At 37.7% G+C, this 24,192-nt stretch overlaps 1 protein-coding gene across 1 annotated transcript in view; it reads right to left on the reverse strand.

Annotated features, from left to right (window-relative positions):
- The window catches only part of Dgkk (diacylglycerol kinase kappa), a 135,603-nt gene that overhangs the window by 61,533 nt on the left and 49,878 nt on the right, over positions 1–24,192 (reverse strand). Inside the window, exons 2-4 of the mRNA XM_021153876.2 lie at positions 19,445–19,555; positions 17,791–17,871; positions 15,766–15,870 (exon numbers count right to left, since the gene is read on the reverse strand). Of these exons, the coding sequence (XP_021009535.2) occupies positions 15,766–15,870; positions 17,791–17,871; positions 19,445–19,555 (297 nt within the window). The remainder of the gene's footprint in view (positions 1–15,765; positions 15,871–17,790; positions 17,872–19,444; positions 19,556–24,192) is intronic.

Raw genomic sequence — 24,192 nt, forward strand, 5'->3', positions numbered from 1 at the left:
GTACTTGTGTTTGGTTTGTATAATCTCTAAAATACACACTCCATTGCTCTAATCAGATTCTTCACTTGCAATGGATTGAATGTCTGTGTAATGCCCCACTCATATACTGAAATCCCTATGCTCAATATGTTGGTATTACCAGAGAGCCTTTGAGAAATGATTATATTCTGAGGATGGAGCCATAATGAATGATAATCATTTCTATATAAAAACCTTCAAACCCTTCTCACTCTTGTATTTGTCATATGAAGATACAGCACAAAGATAGCCATCCTTGGCATAGAAAGTGGGTCTTTGTTAGACACTGAATTTGTCAGTACCTTCACCCCCAATAAGAAGGAGATGAATAAATGTCAAGATTCATACAACTTACTAAGCCTGAATTATGAATGATGAGAAAATCGGAGCAGAACAATGACAAGTAATGAGATCAAATCAATAATAAAAGTCATTCACCAAAGAACATTGCAGGCGAAGGTAGCATCACTGTTTAATTCTTCCACTTAAAGAAGAAAGGAGTGTGATTGTATTTCTGTGGTAATGTTATTGCCTTGAGTGCATGAGGTACTGAGTTTGTGCCTCAGAACCACAAGTTGTTCTTTTTTTTTTTTTTTTTTTTTTTTCGAGACAGGTTTTCTCTGTGTAGCCACCTGCCTCTGCCTCCCGAGTGCTGGGATTAAAGGCATGCACCATCACTGCCCAGCTTTTTTTTTTTCACAAATTCTTAAATTCATCTAAAGAATCAAAGAATCAACAATACTCCCAAACTCATTTTACAAGGCTAATTTTCCTTGATGCTAAAGGGATAGAAAGACTATTACAAAAATATAAATTAACTTATAGGCCAATATTCCTGATGACTGTAGATGCAAAAATCCTTGAAAAATACAGCAAACTAAATTTGATAACTACACTCAATTGGAATTTGTCACTAGGAGTCAAAGTAGTTCAGCATATACAGTTCAATAAACATAATATATCACATTAACAAAATCAAGTATAAATTAACAGGACCATCTCAACAGATGCAGAAAAAGCATTTGACAAAATTCAACATCCCTTCCAGATAGATCTCAGTAGGTTATAAACAAAGGAAATTTATCTAAACACAACAAAGGCCATTTATGATGAATCCATAGATAACACAGTTCTCAACAGCTAAGAGCTAAAAGCTTTCCCTCTAAGATCAAGGACAAAATGGGATGCCAAATGTCACTCCTTTTTAGCATAGGACTGGGAGTCCTAGCAGTGAAATTAGGCAAGAGAAAGAATAAAGAACCATTCTAATAGAAAAGAAAATCATAAAACAGCAAAACAAAACAAAACAAACAAAAAACCTTGTCTCTATTGCTGATGAGATGATCCTAGGATTCCATTTCCCACAGGCTAGAAAAAATAAACATTTAAAATGATGAGTTATGTAAAGTAGTGGGATATAAAATCAGAATCCAAGAATCACTTGTGTTTCTATATGCTTATAATGATCTATCAGAAATATTAAGAAAATAATCCTACTTGTAAAAGCAATTTTAAAGTTCAGTACTTAAATGTAAATATAACCAAGGATGGAAAAGATCTACATAGTGAAAAAGTATTAAACTGGTGAAAGAAAGTAAGAAAACACAAAGAAATTGAAAGATATGTGGTTTTGGATTATAAGAATTAGTACTATTAAAATGTTCATAATATGCAGAGCAGTCTACAGATTCAACACAATCCCCATGAAAAGTCCAATGCCATCCTCATAAACATGGAATAAACTACTTTGAACTTCTATGGAACCCAAAATAATCTTGAACCAAAGAACAAAACTAGAGGTATCATACTCCTTGATTTGAAAATATAAGGTGATTATAATCAAAACATCATGATACTGGCATTAAAATAATATATAAAGGAATGAAACAGAAAACCCCAAAATAGACCCATAAATTTATCACAAATTTTCACAAAGGTTTTTAGAAAACCAAATGGAGAGAGGACATCTTTTTTCAACACGTGCTGCAGGGAAAACTGTATATCAATATGCAGAATGAAATTTGACATTCCTATTATACACAAAAATCAAGTCACAACAAGTTAAAGATGCAAATAAAAGACTTAAACCTGAAAGATTCCTAAAATCCAGAAGACATGATCTTGTCTCTGACATTGGTTTGAACACCATTTTTTCCTTCCATGACATTGAGAGCACAGGTAACAGAAAGCAAAGATAGGCGAATGGGGTGATAGTAAGCTAAAGCTTCAACAGAGCAAACTAAATAAGGCAGCGTAAGAGTGTACAGAATGGGAGAAAAGATTTGCAAATCTGAGGAGATAATATCCAAAATATATAAGAAATTCAATTGAAAACAAAAACAAGTGTTTCATTAGAGAAGAATAGAAAATGATGAAAGTGACTTGGAGGGGGAAATGGGTAAAATGGAGAGGGGTATTAATTGCAGTGGGGGGAGGGGGAGGAGTTCAGTACAGAAGAAAAGGGGGAGGGAGAATCAGGAAACACTAAGGAGATCTGAAAAGCCATACGGAATCACATTAAAATTAAATTATTTAAATTATGTATAATGAATATATATTCAAATGAAGTTATCCTTCTTGAGCAAACAATATTCCCCACCAGAGTTATAGCTTAACAAAATTCCAAATACCAGGCATGAGAAACTCTCTTTTGAGTTGCTGCTCAAGGGAATTCAAGAAACTTCTAAAACAATATAGGCTATTGCTATTGCCCTTGATTGCTTCTTAGAGGTTGATAGGAGTAAGTCTCTATTGTTGAAATCACCCTGCACTTTATTGGACACAGGATCTGAGCAGGATCTGATCTGCAAACCTCCTTAGAACTAGCTTTCATGAGGGAAGAAACTATCCAGTCCTATCCAGCTGTTACACCTATGAACCAAGAATGCAAGCATGGCTGCATAAACTTAAGAGTGCAATAGTGGTACCCATATCTTGGTGGTAACAACAACCTTCTAATTGGACTTAAGGCCTGCTTAAAAGAGAGAGAGAGAGAGAGAGAGAGAGAGAGAGAGAGAGAGAGAGAGAGAGAGAGAGAGAGAGAGAGAGAGAGAGAAAGCATGCTTAGTGCTAGAAACCTAGCTAACTCCTCAGGGCTAGTAAAGTCATAGCTTAGAGGTAAACCTTCAACTGCTACTTTACTAAACCAGCATAATTCCTTATTGTAGTCTAAAGATCTATTCTTATGTCCACAGATAAGTGTAGATAGCCCACCCATCCCCCATCAAAGAAACTTCTCTTTGCAAACTGACATAGATGATTACAGTAAACTACAACTGGTTAAAATGTAGAGAACACTGATCATGGAGTGTCGAACTCTAAAGATTTATCTACAACACAGTTCTATACCCAAGGCTCAGGGAACATTTAGGAAGAGGAGGTGGAAAGATTTAAGAGCTAGAGGACCAGGAAATTTGTCGAGAGACTGTATTTTCTAGAAATTACACAGAAGGTCATCCATGATGCTTCTATAATACGGCTGCCTAAACAAGACCTGAACAACAACAGCACCAATGGGCATGCTAACATGGGAGGGGGAAATCTCCTAGAGTTCCACCATAACCTAAGACCTACAGGGAGGTAAGAAGTGCTGAGAACATAGGAAATGATCTTTCCCAGAGATGAGCCCCTAATTGGTTTTCCAATACCAATTAGCCAGCTTTGAAATCATAGACATACAAGCAATCCTAAATTTTCTGACGTGTGTGTGTGTGTGTGTGTGTGTGTGTGTTATCTCAACTAAAGAAAAAAAGGCCACTATTTCTAGAAGGAGCAAGAGAGGGTTGGCAGGAAGAAGGGGAAGGGGAGAAAATGATGTCTTCTTAACATCATGTTTTCTTTCTTTAAATATTTTAATTTTAAAAAGCAAACTGATACACACACACACACACACACACACAGTCCTTTAAAAGGTCAACAAGCCTGAACAGACTTTTTTCATGAAGGTCAATTGAAAATGCTTAGTATCACTAATCACTAAGTGCAAATCAAAACCATGAAGAGATACCATCTTTTTCCTAGTAGAATACTCTGATCAAAAGAGATGAGAGGATCTACCCTGCTCGCATGCCAAGCCATCCTGAGCAGCCTGCTATCCCCATGGGATATCCATTCTCCCTCCACCTCTCCACCCACCTTCATCAGACTTGCTGAACTGGAGACATACAGTTCAAGGATACCCATCAGAGGCCTGTGACACCAGGGCTATCAAGGTTAATCCTCCTCCCAATAACAACTACAAGAGGAACATCCAGGGACCAAAGTCATCCAGATGGCTAAAGGGCCTCCAAAGAACACAATCAACAAAAGCAAGAGTAATATGACATCTTCATAGCACAGCTAGCCCTGGATATCCCAACAGAACCAAAGCACAGGAAAATGACCTTAAATCCAGTCTTCTAGAGATGATAGAGGCCTTTAAAGAGGAAAGGAATAAGTACCTTAAAGAAACACAGGAAAATACAATCAAAGAGGTAGAGGTCTTTAAAGAGGAAACAAATAAATGCCTTAAAGATATGCAGGAAAATTCAATTAAGCAGATGAAAGGAATGAATAAAACTGCAAGACCTGAAAGTAGATATTGAAGCAATAAAGAATGCACAAGCTGAGGAAATCCTGGAGATGGAAAACCTAGGGAAGAGAATGGGAACAACAGACCCAAGCATCACCAACAGAATACAGAAGATGGAAGAGAGAATCTCAGCTGTAGAAGATACCATAGAAGAAACTGATACATCAATCAAAGAAAATGTTAAATCTAAAAACTTCCTGACAAAAAAATCCAGGAAATCTGGAATACCATGAAAAGACCTAACCTAAGCCTATAGGAATAGAAGGTGAAGAGTCCCAGCTTCAAGCTACAGAAAGCATTTTTGCCTATAAACATAAAAGAAGCTTAGAGAACACTAAATCTACAGAACAAAGAAAGAATATTTAAAAGTATCAAGGGAAAAGGCCAGGTAACATACAAAGGCAGACCTGTCAGAATTACACATGACTTCTCAAGAGAAACTCTAATAGCAAGAAGGGCCTGGATATCTTGCAACCTCTAAAAAACCCACAGATGCCAACCTAGACTACTATACCCAACAAAACTCTCAATCACCATAGATGGAGAAAACAAGAAATTTCAAGACAAATCCAAGTTCAAACAATATCTATCCACAAATCCAGCCCAACAGAAAATACTAGAAGGAAAACTCCAACCCAAGGAGGGTAACTGCATCCAAGAAAACATAGGAAATAAGTAATTCCATACCAGCAAAAACAAGAGAAGCATGTGCACACTCACACACACACACACACACACACACCACTAACATCAAAATAACAGGAACTAATAATCCCTGGCCATTAATATCTCTCAACACCAATGGACTCAATTCCCTAATAAAAAGACACAGCCAAACAGGCTAGATTGAAAAAAAAAAAAAAGCAAACGCAAAAGAGGAGTAGATGGAGAGATGGCTCAGTCATGTATCAAAAGATGGCCTAGTCGGCAATCACTACTAAGAGAGGCCCATTGGACTTGCAAACTTTATATGCCCCAGTACAGGGGAACCCCAGGGCCAAAAAGGGGGAGTGGGTGGGTAGGGGATTGGGGGGGGTGGGTATGGGGGACTTTTGGGATAGCATTGAAAATGTAAACGAGGAAAATACCTAATAAAAAATAAATTAAAAAAATTAACAGAAATTAATTATATCTATTGAATAAAAATTCCTGTGAAATGAAAAAAAAAAAGAGTGCTGACTGCTCTTCCAGAGGTCCTGAGTTCAATTCCCAGCCACCAAATGGTAGCTCACAACCCTCTGTACTGGGATCTGATGACCTCTTCTGGTGTGTCTGAAAAAAGTGACAGGGTACTTAGATACATAAAATAAATCTTTTTTAAAAAGAGGAGTAGAAGGCAGAAGGGGGGCAGTGAGAGGGATTTAAAGTGAATAAATAATTTTTTTAAAAAAAGCTAAGAAAACAATGAGAGGTACAAAGTGTTGGAAAGGATATAGATCAAAAGGAGTTTTGAAAATGTTTATTAAAGTGCAAATTAATATAACTATTATGAAAAACAGTAGAAAGATTCATCAAAAGATTGAAAGCAGAACTATCACATAATGTTAGAATTACTGAGACTGGTAATATGGGGATCTAATATCAGTTTCTTTGGGTACAGGAAGACACAAGTTCAAAGACTACAGAATGAGTTCAAGGCTAGTCTGGGCAATTTGGTATGCTCCTGATTTAAAAAAAAAAAACAAAAAACTTAAACTACTCATTTCTTTTCCTTTTTTGGAATAAAATATTTCTATCAATTGCTTCTTCCCTTTCCTCCTTCTAAGGGCTCCCATATACCCCTCCTTGCTCTTTTTCAAATAGATAGCTTCTCTTTCCATTAATTATTGTTACACACATATATACACATTATCATTGCAGAGGGGGGGTAGGTCAAAGATTGTAAGAGCCAAAGGAACAGGGATTGTGTTGTGAGATTGTGTTTCCCAGGAGTGGAAGAAGCTACACCAGGATTGCCTGGCCCTGAGCTGAACAGTAGACATGGTAATACAGACAGAGTGGGAAAGCCCAGGAGACCTCAACTGAGAGAGAGAGAGAGAGAGAGAGAGAGAGAGAGAGAGAGAGAGAGAGAGAGAGAGAGAGAGAGAGAGAGAGAGAGATCCTAGATGCAATCCCTGGTCTGTAAAATAAAACAAAGAAAATAAATAAATTATCTATGCAATATTTTACAATATTTTTTCTTCTGTAGTCAAAGTTTAAGAAACAAATATTCTTGGTTTGAAGTCTATTTTGTTAGATATTAAAATGGCTATAGCAGCTTGCTTCTTAGGTCTGTTTACTTGGGATATCTTTTTCCAATCACCCTCCCAACCTCTGCCACCAAGGTAATGCCTTGATATTGAGGAGTGTTTCTTGGATACAGCAGAAGGATGGATCCTGTTTCACATCCATTCTGTTAGTCTGAAATTTCTTTAAACTGATAAATTGAGACTATTGATGTTGAGAGAGATCAATGACAAATGATTCTTGATTCCTTTTACTTTTTTGTTGTTGGTGGTGATGATGTTGGTGGTGGCCTGTTTCTATTGTTTTTCCTTTAATTGTCTAGTCTGGAATTATTTATTCCCTGTGTTTTCTTGGAAATAGTTAATGGTTTTAGGTTGAGATTTACCATCTAGCATCCTTTATAGGTCTAGATTTGTAGATTGTTTAAATTTGGTTTTGTTGTGGGATGCCTTTCTTTCTCCATCTATGGTGACTGAAAGGTTTGCTGTATATAGCAGTCTAGGCTGATTTTTTTTTTCTTAGAGTCTGCAATACATCTGTCCTGGCCCTTCTGGCTTTTAGAGCTTCTATTGAGAAGTCAAGTGTAATTATAATAGGTCTCCCTTTATTTGTTTCTTTGTCATTTTCCCTTTCAGCTATTAATATTCTTTCCCTGTTCAGTACATTTACTGTTTTGATTATTATGTGCCTCTTGTACCTTTATAGGTATGCACTTCTTCAGCTTCTATCCTTTATTGAAAATATGTTCTGTGCCTTTACCTGTGTTTCTTCTCTTTATTATTATTGCTGAATTTGGTCAGTTTGTAGGGTCCCAAAAATCCTGGATGTTTTATATCAAGAGTATTTTAGACTTACCATTTTCTTTGAACAACATATTGATTTTTCTACCATATATTCAATGCCTGACATTCTCTCTCCCATCTTTTCTATACTGTTAGTGAAGCTTACCTCTGTAGTTCCTTTTCTAATTCCTAAATTTTTCATTTCCAGATTTCTGTCAGTTTGTGTTTTCCTTACTGATTCTATGTCCATTTAACAGTTTTATTCATTTCTGTCCACTGGGTTTTTTTATTTTGTTTTGGGGTGTGGGTGTGTGTGTGTTGTGCACACGTATACACACATGTTAAAGTGGTTTCTTCATGACTTGACACAGGACACAAAAGCTTAGTTGATAAAGTATATGTACAGGCAATCTGAATTTGCTACAGTGTACCACAAGCATGCACACACTCTTGGACTTCTTTAAGAGATTTACTCATTTCTTCCTTATAGACCTCTATTATATCTCTATGGACTTATTATGTTTCAACTATGTTGTAATATTCAGGGCATGCTGTAGTGGGGTTTTTGGCTTTAGTTGACACACACATACACACACACACACACTCAAACATCAAACATCAAAACAAAACAAACAGTTCTGGCTGTTACTAACCCTATGCTGGTGTCTCAACATCTTGGTTTGTTATAATATAGTTCTAGACGATGATATCTGGTTTTGTCTTTGTTGGGTGGATTTTTCCCCTTGGTTTCTGTTTACACTCTATTTTTCAGGAGAATGTGATGGCTGTGTGTTTCATGGTAGGAAATTTTCTGTGGACATAATAGGTGTGGCCACTGGGAATTCTAGGCAAATAGACCTAAGAAGCAAGCTGGTAAAGCCATTTTAATATATGACTAAATAGATTTCAAACAAAAACTAATCAGAAGAGATAGGAAGGACACTGCATTCTCATCAAAGGAAAAAAATCCATCAAGAGAACATTGTGATTCTTAACATCTATGCCCAAAAGACAAGGACACCCAAGTATATAAACGAAGCACTACTATCACATCAATCACATATTGACCCTCACACACTGAGAGTAGGACACTTCAATATACTACTCATTAATAGACAGATCATCCAAACAAAAAAAAATTAAAGAACTGGAGCTACTCAACATTATAAGCAAATGGACCTAACAAAAGTTTAAAAAACGTTTCACCCAAGCTGGAGAGATAGCTCAGTGGTTGAGAGCACTGACTGCTCTTTCAGAGGTCCTGAGTTCAATTCCCAGCAACCACATGGTGGCTCACAACCATCTATAATGGGATTTGATGCCCTCTTCCAGTATGTCTGAAGACAGCAACAGTATACTCACATATATAAAATAAATTAATAAATCTTTTTTTTTAAATGTACCCAAACACAAAAGAATACACATTTTTCTCTGCACCTCATGAAACTTTCTCCAAACATGAACAAATACTTAGACACAATGGAAGCCTCATCAAATACAAGAAAATTGAAACAACTCCATGCATCCTATCAGACCACCACAGATTATCACCAACATAAGAAACAACAAAAAGCTTACAAACTCATGGAAACTGAACAACTCTCTACTGATTGAAAAACTTGTTAAGACAGAGAACTAAAGGAAGAAATAAGACTTTCTAGAATTGAATGAAAATGAATACACCACATACCCAATCTTATGCTATACAACGAAAGCAGTTCTAAGAGGCAAATTCATAGCACTAAGTTAAAAAATGGAGAGATCTCATACTAGCAACTTAATAGCCTGCTTGAACGCTCTATAACAAAAAGTCCAACAGCAATAGATAGAAAGAAATAATCAAACTCAGGGCTGAAATCAATAGAATAGAAACAAAGACAACAATGAAACAAAGACTTAGTTATCTGAGAAAAATCAACAAGCTAGGCAAACTTTCCAAACTAACTAAAACTAAGAGGCTGAGAAGGAATATCCAAATAAATAAAAAGAAGGCCATAAACACAGGTGTCAAGGAAACCCAGAGAATATTAAGGACATATGTTAAAAACCTGTATGTCACCAAATTTGAAAAATCTAAAAGCAATGAATAATTTTCTTGCTATGTACCACTTATCAAAGTTAAGTCAACACCAAATAAGCAGTTTTGAAAGATCTATAACCCCTAGTGAAACAGAAGCAGTTATTAAAAGTCTCCCAATGACGACAACAACAAAAGCCAATTCATTTTATGAGGCCACAGTTATTCTAATACCCAAACCACTCAACAAAGAGAATTACAGACTAATACCCCTTAGCAACATAGATACAAAACACCCAATAAAATACTAGCAAATCTAATCTATGAATCAAAAAGCAGTAAATGTAATCCATCATATAAAAAACCTGAAAGACAAAAACGACATGATCAACACATTAAATGAAGAAAATACCTTTGACAAAACCAACATTGAAGTGGAAATTTCTAGTTTCTTTGGAAAGTTAGTTATGTCAAATGATGGTTGGCTGGGTCACACAGGTGAAAGAATGTCTTGCTAAAGCAGACTTGTGAAAAAATGTTTTCCTGAGGCAGACACAGGTGAAAGGATGATTGGATATAGCAAACACATGAAAGGACACTTGATGGAATATAAATATGACCCCACAGACAATGGGAAAAGAGCACTGAGCATTGGTTTGGCTTACTCAGCCACTATATTCTATGCTAACAACAGACATGAATTGGTTCACCTTACATACAGTTGTTGAACTCAACTTGTAATGTGCACAAGAATTGCTCATGAGGTTCCTACAGGTAGCTTGCAGCTCTGAGGCCTCCTCATCTCAGGCAGGTTGGCTAGGCTGGAAGTTCCTTCAGGACTGAAGGACAGCTGCTGGTTCTTGACTGGTGTCTGCCTGCCTAGAGGACTAGTCTTCAGCTGCTGAGTCTTATTTGGTCTTTGCTACGGGACTGTACTGCTGCCCAAGAAGATTGAGCCTGCCCCTCAAAAAGTATTGTTAAACAGGTCCACTTCCCCCATATCCTAATAACTTTTCTATTCAACTATCTCCTGGGAGGTAGGCTAGAGGAGAGGTTGAATCCTTATTAAATGTATGTTGCAAAAAATTTATGCCTACACAACACCATTCATAATAAAAGTCCTGGTGAGAATCCAGATACAAGGGATATACCTCAACCAAATAAAGGAAGTTCACAGCAAGCCCAGAGCCAACATCAGCTTAAATGGAGAGAATCTCAAAGCAATTTCTCTAAAATCAGGAATAAGACACAGTTGTCAACTCTCTATATCTAGTCAATATAGTACTTGAAGTTTTAGCTAGAGCAATAAGATAACTGAAGGAGCTCAAGGGGACACAAATGGGAAAGGAAAGAGTCAAAGAATCTTTATTTGCAGAGATATGATAGTATACATACATGACCCAAAAATTCCATGAGAACTCCTACAACTGATAAAACACTTTCAGCAAAGTAGCTGGATACAAACTCACAGAAAAAAATTGTAGCCCTCCTATATACAAATAACAAATTGACTGAGAAAGAAATCAAGGAAATACTATGTCACAATAACTTCAAATAACATCTTACCAAAAGCAATTGCAGATTTAATGCAACCCTCAGCAAAATTTCAAACAATACTTTACAGACCTTGAAATAATGATACTCAAGTTCTTATGGCACAAAAACAGACAGATTGGTCAATGGAATTGAATCAAAGACCCAGATACAAATTCACACACCTATGGACACCTGAGTTTTGATGAATAAACCAAAAATACACACTAGAGAAAGACAAACAGCATCTTTGACAAATGGTGCTGGTCAAACTGTATGGATCTGGTGCAGAGAAATGGAAATAGACTCATTTTATCACCCTTTACAAAACTCAACTCCAAATGGATCAAAGACCTCAACATAAAACCAGATACAGTGAACCTGATTGAAAGAGAAAGTGAGGAACAGCCTTGAACTTGTTGGCACAGGAATACATGGATTTCTCTTATAGGGGGATATAGAATACATTTTAGAGATGAACTGGGGTGGTAGATGTATTGGAAATAGGAGGTCAAGTGGACAAGGAGAGAAAGCTTAAACTGAGGGGCATCTGAGGATTGGTGTGGAAACCTAGTCCAATGGAAACTTTCTAAAATATAATAAGAAGTTAATCCTAATAAAGTGTCCAAATAAAGGGGAAGATGTAGTCCTAATTGGCCATATCTTGTCACCAAAGGAAGCTTCCAGCACCTGGACTAAATTACAATGGCCAAATTACAAATGGCCAAAGGGGTCCCATGGAAATCTCAAACAACCCAGGCTGTTGCCAAGACAACATGTTAGTCCCCACAAACCAACAGCAAGGCCCCATTGCTGAAGACCACACTTATACAACTCACTGAACAGGGAGAGACTGTGCTGCTGCCTCCACAGAACCTTCACCCTAATATTATAGTAGTTTTGGTATAGGAAGGGATTCCACACACTATCAAAAGGGTAACATAAACAACAACCCAGCCACAAAATCACTGCTCTACAATGCTGTCCTGCCTCCAAAACATGCTGGGACAATGGTGGCACAAAGCTTGTGGGAGGAGTCAACCAATGACTGATTTGACATTAGGTCCACTCCATGAAATAGGAACCTTTTTAGTACCCTACTTTTCTGTCAAAACCTCCTTCCTACCACACTCCTTCAATGGTGCAGATGAAACCAAAGACCTTTCACTTGGTAGTTTGTGTTCTACCATTGACATCTGGCCCTCATTCTCATTGTATCGTTTTCTTATAGCTAGCTTCTCTTCTCAGTCCACTATGTACAAATTAGTATTTACTCCTTGTCTTCCTTTTTTATCATTCTACTGGGATTGTGATGGTTTGTGTATGCTCAGCCCAGAGAGTGGCACCATTAGAAGATGTGTCCCTGTTGGAGTAATTGTGGCCTTGTTGGAATAGGTGTGTCACTATGGGTGTGGGCTTTAAGACCCTCATCCTAAGCTTCCTGGAATCCAGAAGATAGAAGCCTTCAGATGAAGATGTATGACTCTCAGATCCTCCGCACCATGCCTGCCTGGATGCCGCCATGTTCCTGCCTTGATGATAATGGACTGAACCTCTGAACCTGTAAGCCAGCCCCAATTAAATGTTGTTCTTCATAAGACTTGTCTTGATCATGATGTCTGTTCACAGCAATAAAACCCTAACTAAGACAAGGATTTATCTTTGTTTTGCCCCAAGTGTATATAACTCCCTGAAGTTCTGGCCTCTATTGTTCCCCTGTCTAATCCATTCTCTGTTTTGTATGTGGGTGAGAGTATGTGTGTACATGTCTGGACACACTTGGCATACATGTGTTCAAGTGTAGAGGAGGCCATGAGATACTAACATGTATTGCTCCCTAACTTATTTTGTGAGACAGGGTCTCTCACTCAACCTAGACATTGCAATCTTAGCTATGCTGGTTGGCCAGTTAACTCCTGGAACCCACCTGCCTCTGCACCTCCATGGCCTCCGTCCTGGATTTAAAGGAATACACTGCCATGGTAGGCTTTTTATGTGGGTGCTGGTGATGCAAATTCAGGTTCCCATGTTCATTAGCCAGTTTTACTCACTAAGCCATCTTCCCTGCTTCTCTGTTCTTTATTTCTAAAGTATACAACTGAACAACTCTTTCTAATCTTCTTTCCATTGAAATGTTATCATATTGTAAGCCTTCACTCCTTGCCCTGGCACTGAAAAACCTCTGCCATTTTACCTACTTCACCTCTCTGGCTATGCTTCTGGTGTCCACATTCCTAAATGTTGGCCAGCCACATTTCATTGTATTTCAAGAAAATTCTCTTGTCTTAGCTTTTTCTTATATCAGTTTCCTTTTTCAGGACTCCATGCTAGCCCAAACCCTTGCCACTAATTAAGTCCCATTTATCTCTCAAGGTCAGTCTCAAGTCTCTTTATTAATTCTTCCCAGAAGGCTCTAGATACTTATCCTTTCCGTTTCTGCATTCCTATATACTATTTTATTATTTGTTTTATCTGAGAACTAACTGTCAGTACTAGCATCATGTCTCCTAACTAACTAAAAACACACTGGGTCAGGAAGGAGGATCTACTTTTTTTCTTTAACACATTTGGCAACGTTAACTAAACATCTAGTAGTATATCTATTGAATCGTTTCCAACAGATTATTCAATTACTTTGTCAGTATTATAATATGTCACTAAACCCAGGATTAATCTTTTGTCACCATAAATGTCAGGCGCTACTGGTGACAGAAGATAGGAAAGATTGTTATACATATAAGGTGCATGAAACAGGGAAACATTTGCCTGTTTAAGCTTTAAGCAAGATGAAGTGCTAAGGTTCTCACAGTGAGGGCTTTGTCCAGCAGCCGGGAGTGTTCTTTAATGTATTTAGGTCCCTGAGGCAATTCTACAGAGGTTAGGATTTGGTCCTCATCCAATTCCTCCAAGAGAGTAAACAGGCACATTATTCTTTTCTTTTTTAGCATGTGCTGGGTCGTTAGTAGCCAGGTGTTTAATTCACTGGAGTGAATAATGACACATCTATTTTCTGACAATTTTCTCTAGGATTTCTGCATTCCTAGGCTAATAATTACAATTCAAAATATCCCATGTGACTGTTTGTGAAACTGAAAATATTATGTGATATGGAAGAAGCATTTCAGTTTCAATAGAAGTAACCCAAGAGAAAGGGATTGCTTCTAGAGGATAAGAACAGCCAAGTAGTAAAGAATGACCAACCCTTGGTTGCTGCCTCTAATGTTGGCTTCATCGCCAGGGTGGGGATATATTACTCCATCAGGAAAAGAAGAAGAAAAGAGCAAAGTAGTTAAATACTAGATGCTAAGTCATGTGAAAACCTATTGTATGCTATGGGGAGGACCCTCAATTGAGCATTATATTGTAAGCCTGTAAGAGGGCTTCATGGTATGCTGGAGGCTCCAGTTTAGTCACATTGGCATGCTACTTCCATCAGAGTCATGAATAGTCAAATGTATAGCTATGACACAGAGTGATCAGAAGCCCAAGAAATCTGAGGAATATAATGAAAGATGGATCTTCTCAAAGACTTTATTTTTCCTTTCTAAGCCGATTACTGAGCACCCTGCTCCAGCCTAAATGCACCAAACAATCTTCTACTGGTCATTAGTTATTTAAGACATTTAAGGTTCTTTTGGTGATATACTTTCTTCTGGGTTGAGTTTTTTTTTAATTATATTGTGTGACATCAAGGTCTTTAAAGACTGTATTTATTCACTTTGCTCCTTGCCTCCAAGACTTTCACAGGAGAATTTTGCTTTAGGATGAACTCTGTTTCATTCTAAGTCAAATCTGACTTCAAGATTTCCCTTAGGTTTACATATACTTTCAAAGATATTTCTCTAACTCACTGTGAAGTACACATCTTATCTAAGTAAATAAATGACATGATCCTTCCCATCTTATAAATTATATAGATTATAATTGTGGTAGATTTACAGAAGAGCCAGTTCAGGCCAGATCTCACAGTCTGAATAGTAGCACTGAGTGTTTTAGAGACAGTAAAGGAGAAACGAACCCTGATAAGCTGTGGGTAGACTGTCCTTGTCCTTTCTTCTAAATTTCTTTTGTAATGGATAGAAAACAGAGGCAGACTTGTATATATATCAGTTAATGGCATAAGCCTAGGAACTACACAGCCTGGGTCCAAATTCTCTTTTGTTTTGTTTTGTTTTGTTTTGTTTTGTTTTGTTTTCAAGAGAGTACTTATTTCTTCTTGATCTGATTCCTTCCTCTTTCTCAGCCTCAATTTCCTTTAAGTGTTATTATTGTTATTCTGAATGCAGGAATTTAAACTGCTGATCGCAACTTTCTTAACATCATGGATGTCTAAGTTAGCTGCACGAAAACTTCCTGTGCATTTCATTCATTGGATATACCATGACATCTCTGCCAGATGTATACAGAAAAGACTAAGCAACATGGTTACCAAGGTCTGAGCCCAAGTGAATTTCTCCTATTTGTGAGGAGTTCTAAACAGGTTTCCAAATGATACTACATGTACATCCTGGCTGGATAGTCTCTGCTTCTAGTTTACTAGTTCTTTGAGCTGATTTCCCAATGTAGTCACTTAAGTATTTTCTCATGAGAGTTGTGCATGTTGCTACCATTTGCCTTACCTGACAGATTTCTCCTTGTTGGACGGTTTTTATGATGTTAATCCATTCTTCCATGTCTTGCCGAGTGGGTGCAACTAGAGATACTTTTCGATGTGGTGTGATAACCTAAAGAAAACATCCTATTATTAGTTGATTTTCACCAACAAAGCCCCCTGTCCAAAATCTGCAAATTCTCTATGAAATTAGACATAGGTACCAAGCATATTCCAAGCCACTTCTTGAATATGACATAAGTTTTCAGGGCTACCCAGCTGCCTTAATAACTATTCAAAACAATAATAACTATAATAGTAATAATTAAGACTTTAATGCCACTTCATGGGTGCCAAGAACTATTCTAATGTACTTTTAGGCATATTACTTCAATCAAACTTTGTTACAGTCCCATGAGATGGGCATTGTAATTGTTCCCATTTCATAGCCAGGAAAACTGAGACAATGACAACTAAATGGTTTTTCCAGAGTTACCCAGAAGTTAAAAAAAAAAAAAAAAAAAAAAAAAAAGCAAAAGCAAATTCTCTGGCTCTTGAATCCACACTCTTCAGCATTCAGCTACATGTCATCTATTTCGAACATGAGCTTGCCTAACATTTCTACTTGCTCACTGCTGTTCTATGTGAAGTGGGGAAAGTGACCAAGAGGGTGCTTCTCTTGTGGTGTGTGGGCAAAACAATATGTAAAGAAATCCAGTTTCTTTCTTTATCATAGACAGGGCTAAATGGAAGGCAAGTTTACAGTAGTCTCTCTCAATCCTTTGTGATAATGCCAGAACTCAGCCAGGAATAGTATCAAAGCCAATCTGAATGTCTTATTTGTTGGGTTTTTTGTTGTTGTTGTTTGTTTGTTTGTTTTTGTTGTTGTTGCTTGGTTTACTTGTTTGTTTATTATTGGGTACATGTGTGTATATGATATTTGATACACATGTATGAATGTGAGTGTAGGTATGCATGTGGCAAAGATCATGTGGGAAGGCTGATTGTTAGGTGTTGGTTCTCCTTCCTTGATTGGATCCTGGGATTGAGTTCTGGTTGTTGAGTTTGCCTGGCAAACTCCTTTGCTGATGAGTCATCTCACTGGCTCAGTATTGAAGGTCTTAATGATGTAGACCATGAGCAGACCTTAGACTTTTCCCAGATAGTAAGAGAAAACAAGATTGGCTAGGATATCAGTCATTGCTTCAATGGCCCTGCTTGATGAATGCCACAAATGGAAACTAGTGCTAGCCAGACTAACATGTAATTTCTGTCTCCTTTTGCATATAGCACTTGATTGTGTGATAGATAGGCATAGGAACTGGTTGGGAACATGACTACAGTCACTCCTTCACTTCACATCTATTCTTAGCTAATCTGTTGTGCAGTGGCCCAGAGCTTTCATTAAGATAAGGGATAGCATAGCCTCAAGAAGAAACCTGTTATAACTGACTGATGAGGCTGGGGAAGACAATTTCAGAAGAGGTGAGATGGGAGACTTTAGAACTAGTGGACTTGATACTTTTCAGTGATTATTTTGGTTTAGATTTACATGAGTGACCAAAGCTGCACAACATTCCAGGCTCACAAAGCCCTGAACACTTCCTATATTTTCTTAGAAGCATTCTCATCTGGAACCTCACTGTGGGCTAGATCTCACTGAGGATTATCTATAGCATCAAAGGAAATGATGCCATGGGCTTTGTTACTCTAAATTTTCCTATGACTTACTCATGTCTTGTAACCCTTTTCAACAATACTTCTGTATTACATTTACCCAGAGGACTCACTGAATGCTATAATAGTCAAAGGCCCCTTGTGCCCTGAAGTCAGTTTGGCTTATAGCAGCCTATTAGTAGGGAACATGGTTAGTACTCACTGTCCTGTCTATCACTAGGCTAGTGGAAATTTGTATAAATAATAACATTTTGCAATCAAAGAAGACTCCATAAACCTGATGCCCCCCCACACAAAATGGACCAAACAGCTATAAACACTCTTATTATCAGTCAGTCCCATGCATGCACATTCAGATATTTTCATTCTTACTTACACAAAAACCGTGGCAAAGATTTCTGCAGCTACTTTCAGCCAAGACAACTTGAGACAGATCAATTGTTTCAAAGTGTGCAAACTGGAAAGACACAGGGAAAGAATGATAAGAAGCCATTGGATTCATTGGCACAAATAGACATTAAAATGTATATATACATACATACACACTGACAAACATTTTTAGCAGTTATGATCCAACCAGTACTTGTCTTAAGGGCTAGGATTTATATAATAACGTGATTTTTGTAGACATAGCAAGTAAAACACTAAATTAAAATACAATTTGCCTACAACTTTTCCATGGATTTGTAATAAGTCTTGGGCTGGTCAGATGAGACTTATCCAAATATAAATTTAAGGATAGATAACAAAATATAGCCTACCTAAAGAATTTGTGGTATAAATTATTATTAAATTTATTGAGTTAGCAGCCTTTGACTATCTTGCCTGTCACATCCGGTATGGAGCCCGTATCTCCTGGTATAATTGATGTGGTAGTTGCTGCCCGGGTATCAGTTGCTGCTGGAAATCACTACTATCACTATGTAACTTGTGCTGTCAAGACTCCATGTTCAGAATTGCCCAGGACTTGGACTAATGCTTTGTTATTGTCATCTTTAAATTCCTGATCATTTAATCTTTGGGCTTGCATTTTGTAAATAAAGCCCAACAAGACCATGGGCTGTGCACACGAGCATAGGAGACATGTATCAGCTGCATGTCCACCCCCTGTCTTGGCACACTAAGTGCACTTGTCATAGGCATGAGCTTAGAATTCTAGTGGATCCCATCATAGTAATAATGCAAGTACAAAGTGTGATATGTGTACGACTGAGCAGACAGGTATACTGACAATCCACACAGTCTGCTCGGCTCAGAACTTGCTACAAACATGAAGAAAAGACAGTGTTTTTGTAGGAAACAAGCACCCAGGGAGCCCTGTTCTATTAATTCTTATTCAAGTTCTTATCCTCAGGTTATGCAATCATTTATGCTGAAAAGGATGACACTGAAGGAAAAGGAAAGCCCAGGCAAACTACAAGGAAAAGGAAAGTCCAGACCGGCTACTGTCCCTTTCCACAAAGTGTAGGAAGAATATGAAAATATTTAAAAAGTGAAGAAAAAAAGAGTTAGTTTTGTATTCTGCTGAAAACAAAATACACATGCATGTATGAGCTACTACCATAAATTATATAATGATGGTTGTTCTTTCTGTAAGTTAAATGCTCTTATATTTACATTTAAAATTGGAGTGGTAGAAAAGAAAATTAAATGGCAAACCTCATGCTGTTTTTTTTTCTTTTTAGAATAACATTAAATATCAAATTAAAACACCATAAATCCACACTTCATGTTTTACTCTAAATATGAAACATTTCATGTTAGTACCATTAGTGGCACTTTTCCTGGTTTTTGAATAAAGTGTCCTGTCCTTTCATTTTGCACTGGGCCTGATGAATTCGGTAGGCACCTCTGGATACAGAAACTAACCAGGGAATCCATGAAAAGGAAGATATAGGAAAGGGGAAAGGAAAATACTACCACCTATTTGTACAAGGGGATTAGTTAAAAGAATAGATGGTTTTAACTTCTCTAATGGTGGCCTCCTCTGCACCCACCCATTATTGCAGATGAAAGGGTTCCATAATTACCGAAGGATGGTGTGCAAAGTGGAGCTTCTGCCCTTGAACCAGACAGTATCTAAGCTTCCATCTTCTGAAGGAGTTACAGTTCTTCAGCAGGGGTCCTTCCTTCAGTATTTTCTGAAAGACAGAAGCAGAGCAGTAGGTTGGTTAGATAAACTTGTGAGGTCTTGTGAGAAAATGACCTATCTGGAAAAGTCTATCTCTCCTACATGGCTGATTAATACTAGCCTGTAGGCCAGGCAAGAACACACAGAAATTAGTTCCACCAGGAAAGGCACTGGGTTCCTTTCTATAAAACACTCTAAATGACACATCCTTCGATTTTCTTAGGATATATTGGTCAAAAGCAATGAAAAACATTTCCATTTGTGGTCAGGGTAGAGAGAAAAGCATGTATGTGTGAAGAGAAAAATGACAATCCTGAAAAAGAACGGGTAGCAGTGGAAAAGGCTAATAAGTTCAATAGAAGCTGATTTTCCTAAACTATTAAGGTCAGAGATAGAACCTTCTAATCAGCTCTTTTAGGAGATTCGTCGTAGAATATCAGGTTGGATTATGTCTCTCCACTGCTCACGAGCCTCCAATAGCTTCCTAATATTTTTAGAACCAAATATAAATTCCTTATCAAGGCCTTCAGGGGATTCATGAACTGGTGACGGAGCAAAGCATAAAAAGAACTCCAAAAGACAATGACCTTCCGATTGCTTTCTTTATTTAGCACATGGTCTGGCCAAAGATTTTCCAGTTATTGCTCAACACACAGATCCTACCGGATACAGAGATCACTTATCATTTATGATCCTTTTTGCCACGGAAGCCATACTTGGTTATGTTATAGACAACTAACACCATAAAGACTGCCATAAGTACTCATACACATACAACTCTGGAACCAAACCTATACTTATTGATCAAAGAGTGAGGCACTTAAGTTCACCAAATCAACTCCCCCTTTTTCCTGTAAAGTCTCTGTCATCTAATTTCCTATTAAGTGGCTTTAATAGCAAATTAGAATTTACTACTAAATGGCTAATGAAGTGTTTTATTTACCCTAACTAGTGCATCTTAAAAGTTTAAGTTAATTGATGGTGTTTAAAAGGCTTGTGTTTCCAGAAAAATGAAGTTATTTGTCTCTTTTATTTACTTATTTTTTTAAAGCAGAATGGCTAGCAAAAGTAGGCCTATGTACTTGCATAGCAGCACTTAGCTAGACTCCTGTAGCAGCTGCCACCTTCAGACGGAATATCTGACCACACCAAACAATTGAATTTGAGACTCTAAGTAAGTATTGCTGAGTAGTACAGTGCTTGTATAGCATGCACAAGTCCCTATGCTCAATTCCCAGCATCATAATCAATTCAATAATAGAAAAAACAAAGCAAAAATGTTGGGGGTGGAGAATTAATAAAGTATAATCACATATATGAATGGAGATATCACAATGAAGTCCATTACTTCTATATGTTAATTTAAAATATTAATAAAAGCCAATTGTCCTGGCAACTGGAAATGGATCGCTGGGAGCAGATGTATTAAGGTGAAGGAGGTAGGAAATAAAAGTAGAGTGGGGAAATACAGGGAATGAAGGGGCTTCAAGCAGCAAGTGGGTAGAGGATAGGAAAATGATGGGGTTGTAGAGGGCTAAACCAGAATGGAGATACAGAAAAGCTATACGGAAATCTATGCTCTTCAAACCCAAGCAAAAGTTGTAGTTAATAGAACTAGAGTAGTTAGTAGAATGTAGGCAAGATGAAAGGAGAGAGGAGATTTCCTAAGGTTCAAGGTTGAAGTGTGGACACAGGACTTGGTTATAGGAGATGGCACAGGATAGATTATCCAAACTAGGGATATGTGTAGAAACTTTATAGAAATTCACTAGTTTATAAGTTAATTAAATACACAATATAAAAAAGGAGATCAAGCAGGAAGTATCCTGCGTGGGTTAACAACAATGCTCCTATAAAACCTGGGTTACTAAATGAAAACTTGGTGGTTGACCACCATAAACTGTCGGGAAGATCATTCACTTTGGATGCAGGATATAGAGAAATCAACCTTAAGTGACCAGGAAACACACACTCGCTCACTACTTTCAAGTTTAGATTGTGTAAGATGGAGTAATAAACGCTGCTGGGGAGAAAAAGACATCAACTGTCTAATGTAGCCTTCGCAAGCTGTCATTCTGACCTGCATGGCAAGATATGTTCATTGGGGCACTAGTAGCATTAAGGTCACAAAATGAATGAAGCACTTTTTGATTGGACTTAAGGCCTGTTGCATACATACCACGAAATCTACATCTGCTGCTGCAAAACTATTGGCTATTTCCTTTTCCCCTATCTTCAGTTTAAAGACCTGTAACTCAGATTCCTGGGTATCTAAATATTTACTTTCTCTTCTGAAAAAGTAAATTTTAAATGTGCCATTAAACTAAAATATTTCACATTGTAACTTGGACATATATCTCCAGAGGATTCATATTTTAGCTCAGGTATTTGTCAGATATTTTGTGATATTAGTATAAGCAAGAAGGAAAAATAATTATCTTTCTCAAGTTCCCATTTTATCTATATCTAGACCATATCCTTTTGATCAGAAAACCATCCAGTGGTTATCCCAGGGCCTCTGTTAGTGCTGGGAACAGGATTTGGCTCCTCTGGAAGAGCATAAAGTACTCTTTTTTAAAAAATAATTTATTTATTTTTATTAGATATTTTCATGATACATATTTCAAATGCTATCCCGAAAGTTCCCTATACCCTCACTCCACCCTGCTCCCCTACCCACCCACTCCCGCTTCTTGGCCCTGGCATTCCCCTCTTAAGCCATCTCTTCACCTTAACCCACTCTTAATAACCCAGCATCCAAGTCCAGAGACCTAAGCCAAACTCCATTATTAAGGAGCCATCAGAGATAGCAAGCCTATGTAGAAGTAAGGTTTTCTGTATGTGACTGTAAGTAGTCATAAAGCAGAAATGGATTATGATAAGTTAAGATGTATATTGTAATCCTATAGCCAGAATCAAGAAAGTAACTTTGTAATTTTTATACATACATATACTATATAAGGACCAGAATGTCTAAAATCCAAAATACCAGTAGCATAAAGTGGTATTAAGGATGTGCTGTAATAAAAACAGTCATTCATTTTTGTTAGGAATGCAAAATGCTATAGGCAATTTGAAAGACAGTTTATCAGTTTCTTGCAAACTCAATGTATGATCCAGCAATCACAGTCCTTGGAATATACCTAATATGCTGAAGACTTAAATCTCTGTAAAAATTTGCACACAAATGTTTGTAGAAGCTTTATCCATAATGGCAAGTCCTGGTTTATTATATGATGTTTTGCAATTTTTCAATGTTAGCAGCTAGTGGGGAAAAAAGCTTTTGAAGGCAAAGAAAACAGTTTGCGAGCTATGGCTAGCTGCCAGGCAGAGTTTGCAAGTTCTCAATTATAGCTGCTATCACTTCTGAGGAGGTTACAGTAAGTTTAGAGTTCGTGTATAAGAAGTCTATTCATGTAAGACACACATTACCATGTTGGAGGCAGATAATGTTAATGTAATTTATGTACAGTACAGATAACAACTCAACAAGGATTTCTTACTGTCTAAATAACAGGCTCTATATCATCAACTGTTGAACATCTATGAATAAATACTCAAATGTGGATAGCTAAGAACTTAAAGTGGCTTTCTAAATGCTGTTCCCCTTAGAGAAATGTAACATACTAACCCAATCATCGTTTTTAAATAAACTGTTATTTAGTTATTTTTATTAATCATTTTATTTGTTTACATTTCAGATGTTGTTCCCCTTCCTGATCTCTCTCCGCAACCCCCTCATCCCACCCCTCCTCCCCTTTGCCTCTAAGAGGGTGCTCCTCCACCCACCCACTCACGTCTCACTGCCCTAGCATTCTCCTACACTGGGGCATCAAGCCTTCACTGGACCAAGGGCCTTCCCTCCCACTGATGCCAGATAAGGCCATCTTGTGCTACATATGTAGCTGGAGCCATGGGTCCCTTCATGTGTACTCTTTTGTTGGTGGTTTAGTCCCTGAGAGCTCTGGGGGATCTGGTTGGTTGATATTGTTGTTCTTCCTATGAAGTTCCAAAGCCCTTCAGCTCTTTCAGTCCTTCCTATTTATTTATTGTTAAAAGTAGCCTTGGTATGATAGATTGAATAGATAGAAGCAAATTTTCAGGAGATTTCTATAAGTCTGTGAACTACGTGCCTTAAAGGCAACTTTTCCGCTACTATCAAACTAAACAGAAGTCTGCTGGGGAAACTGAAAGAAGCAAACAAAGGCAGCAAATTCTTCAGATAAACGTTAGGAATTGGTGAGCTCTGCCAGCTCCCAGGAGAACTACCCTGGGCTTCTGAACCACAGGCCTTTGCAGACCACACATCTCAGTGCTCTCTCTGTGCAGCAAATCTGAAGGCTAGCACATGCTCCACTACTTTTCTCAACCTGCAATTACAAAAATGGTGGTTGGACTCTGCTTTTTCTTCCTCTGACAAGGAAAATGGGAATGCCTGGTTAATTAATACGTACACAACAGAAGGAAGCCGAGTCCACCCAATCCCCCACTAAACGTTGGCTTCAAAGACCACAGATAGCTAAGAATTAGATTGTGTTTTGTGTACAGCTCTGACGAGTCATTAGTAAAACTGAGCTAATGAGCTTTCCCCCAAGGGACAACTAGCCATCCTTATCATTCTAGAGACATAGTGTTCCATGGTGAGCA

Source organism: Mus caroli, unplaced genomic scaffold (genome assembly GCF_978045245.1).
Source record: "Mus caroli unplaced genomic scaffold, Mus_caroli_1 scaffold_5, whole genome shotgun sequence".
Lineage (NCBI taxonomy): Eukaryota > Metazoa > Chordata > Mammalia > Rodentia > Muridae > Mus > Mus caroli.